This window comes from Chiloscyllium plagiosum, unplaced genomic scaffold, assembly GCF_037043375.1.
Source record: "Chiloscyllium plagiosum isolate Xiang-an unplaced genomic scaffold, Cpla_swu_hap1 HiC_scaffold_35, whole genome shotgun sequence".
Lineage (NCBI taxonomy): Eukaryota > Metazoa > Chordata > Chondrichthyes > Orectolobiformes > Hemiscylliidae > Chiloscyllium > Chiloscyllium plagiosum.
In genome coordinates this window covers 6206356-6209318 of record NW_028270173.1, presented here as the reverse complement: position 1 = coordinate 6209318, position 2963 = coordinate 6206356, and the positions used below count along the sequence as shown (strand labels likewise).

The following is a 2963-nucleotide window of genomic DNA, read 5'->3' as shown; positions in this document are numbered from 1 at the left end:
TTTTAATGGGCTTTTAGATCAGCACACGAATAAACATACAATGGAGGCAGATAGACCAGGGGGATTGCCAGGCAGAAGGGATGAGTTTAACTTGGAGCCCTGGACGACGCTACATCATGGGTCGAAAGGCCTGTTTCTGTGCTGTACTGTTCTATGTTTCGTAATCTGGAGTAAAAATAACTCAGTGCTGGTGCAAAAATGTGTCAGAAATGCTTTGCAGTAGGAAAACAAAGAAAAATCATTCACAGTATGTGTGTCAAATCATACACCTCAGAAAGAAACATGCAGAAATCAATAAGAACATTTATTTTTTTTAAAAAAAAAGTGAATTTGTAAACAAAAATAAATATTTTTCTGTACATTAAGAATTATCCCCTATATAAATCAAATATAACAAGATTATGTTCTTCCAGAGTATTCAGAAAATTAATTCACCACATTGACAAACATATTACAAAATGTCAACAGGCTCCAAGATCAGTGACATCGTAACTGTTACAGCTGGCAGTAATTTCTGCAGCAACCCTCTCCTCTCCCTGTCACTGAAAGAGAGAGATCGTGGTGCTGACCAAGTCCCAGTCTAAAGTTCAGTCCTGGATTGCGGAGGCTCTGACTTTCTAGTCCTTTAATCCATCTCCTCCACTGTTGGTCCTGTGGAAGTGGCACATCCAGCCTGGGCTCTGCAAGAACCCCCTGCTGCTGCTGCTCCTCCTTGGTACAAGTTGGCAATGATGGGACGGCAAAGATTTTCCAGTTCTTTCAGCTGGTACTCAAACTCCTCCTTGTCTGCCATCTGGTTGTTCTCCAGCCACAGGATTGCATGGTTACATTGTTCAAGAATTTTCTTCCGGTCTCCCTCACTGATCTTAGTTTTCACATTCTCATCCTCCACTGTGCTCTTCATGTTGAAGGCGTAGGACTCTAGACTGTTCTTGGCTCTGATCCTTTCCCGCTGGGCTTCATCCTCATTCTTGTACTTTTCCGCATCCTGCACCATCCTCTCAATCTCCTCCTTACTCAGCCTGCCCTTGTCATTGCTGATGGTGATCTTGTTCGATTTGCCAGTGCTCTTATCAACAGCAGAGACATTCAAGATGCCATTGGCATCGATATCAAAGGTGACCTCAATCTGGGGCACACCACGAGGGGCAGGAGCAATGCCACTCAACTCAAATTTACCCAGGAGATTGTTGTCCTTAGTCATGGCTCGCTCCCCTTCATACACCTGAATAAGGACACCAGGCTGGTTATCAGAGTAGGTGCTGAAGATCTGGGTCTGCTTGGTGGGAATGGTGGTGTTGCGCTTGATGAGTGCAGTCATGACACCTCCTGCTGTCTCGAGACCCAGAGACAGGGCAGCGACATCCAGGAGAAGTAGGTCCTGAACATTCTCAGACTTGTCCCCCATCAGAATAGCTGCTTGAACAGCTGCGCCATAGGCCACAGCCTCATCAGGATTGATGCTCTTGTTCAGCTCCTTGCCACTGAAGAAATCTTGCAGCAGTTTCTGGATCTTGGGGATGCGGGTGGAGCCCCCAACCAAGACAATATCATGGATCTGTGACTTGTCCAACTTGGCATCTCTCAGAGCTTTCTCCACTGGTTCCAGAGTCCCTCTGAACAGGTCAGCATTCAGCTCCTCAAACCGAGCCCTGGTGATGGAGGTGTAGAAGTCAATGCCTTCGAACAGACAGTCAATCTCAATACTGGCTTGTGTGCTGGAAGACAGGGTTCTCTTGGCTCTTTCACAGGCTGTCCTCAGCCTCCTGACTGCCCTCTTGTTCTGACTGATGTCCTTCTTGTATTTCCGCTTGAACTCTTCAATGAAGTGATTGACCATGCGGTTATCAAAGTCCTCTCCTCCCAAGTGGGTATCACCAGCCGTTGATTTCACTTCAAAGATACCATCGTCAATGGAGAGAATAGACACATCGAAGGTGCCACCCCCCAGGTCAAAGATGAGAACGTTGTGTTCTCCTCTGCCCTTCTTGTCCAGACCGTAGGCAATGGCAGCTGCCGTTGGCTCATTGATGACACGGAGGACATTGAGGCCAGCGATCACACCAGCATCTTTGGTTGCCTGGCGCTGGGAGTCATTGAAGTAAGCAGGCACCGTGATAACAGCATTGGTGACAGGGTGTCCCAGATAGGCCTCTGCTGTCTCCTTCATCTTGGTCAGCACCATGGAAGATATTTCCTCAGGATAAAAGGCTTTACTCTCCCCCTTGTACTCAACCTTGACCCTTGGCTTCCCTCCATCATTCATCACCTGGAAAGGCCAGTGCTTCATGTCAGTCTGGACAACTGGGTCATCGAACCTTCTTCCGATGAGCCTCTTGGCATCAAAGATGGTATTCTGAGGGTTCAGAGCCACCTGGTTCTTGGCAGCATCTCCGATGAGCCTCTCAGTGTCATTGAAGGCCACGTAGCTGGGGGTGGTACGGTTGCCCTGGTCATTGGCGATGATCTCCACCTTGCCATGCTGGAAGACCCCAACACAAGAGTAGGTGGTGCCCAGGTCAATACCAATAGCTGTTCCTTGAGCTGCAGGCATGTTGATCAAAGTCTGTGGTAGAACTGAGTCTTCTCCTCTGCTGTGGAGTGCTCCCTTCTGTCTGCCGCAGTGACCGAGCTGTCACTCAGTGTCCAATCAATGCGAACGACTGTGATTGTGACGCTCAGTGGGAGCTGCGGCCCTTTAAATAGAATGTGTGGGCGGTCCCGGGCAGGTGGGGCCGGGTGATTGGCAGCGGCGCGGACCAATGGTGGAGCGCGGCGGTGAGGTCACGGCGGAATGTTGCGGAAGGTTCTGAGGCGGCGGCCAATGGGAGCGCGGACGGTTCCGCGAGGCGCCGAGAGCCCGAGAGTGTTCTGGAAGGAGCGAGCCCGGGGGAGAAGGTTCTGGAAAGAGGCGGAAAGTTCCAGCGGGATCTGTCCCCCGCCCCCGCCCGGCGGCAGCGGGA

The 2963-nt window shown here is 50.2% G+C and overlaps 1 protein-coding gene across 1 annotated transcript; it reads right to left on the bottom strand.

Annotated features, from left to right (window-relative positions):
* Positions 1 to 283: 283 nt before the first annotated feature.
* Positions 284 to 2661, bottom strand: LOC148140000 (heat shock 70 kDa protein 1B-like). Its single transcript, XM_087979148.1, has one exon. It carries the CDS (start codon positions 2552 to 2554, stop codon positions 626 to 628), a length of 1929 nt encoding a protein of 642 aa, XP_087835274.1. The 5' UTR covers positions 2555 to 2661; the 3' UTR covers positions 284 to 625.
* Positions 2662 to 2963: the final 302 nt, after the last annotated feature.

Coding starts and splice junctions, on each gene's coding strand:
- LOC148140000 (XM_087979148.1), bottom strand. CDS start 2,554: ATGCCTGCAGCTCAAGGAACAGCTATTGGTATTGACCTGGGCACCACC.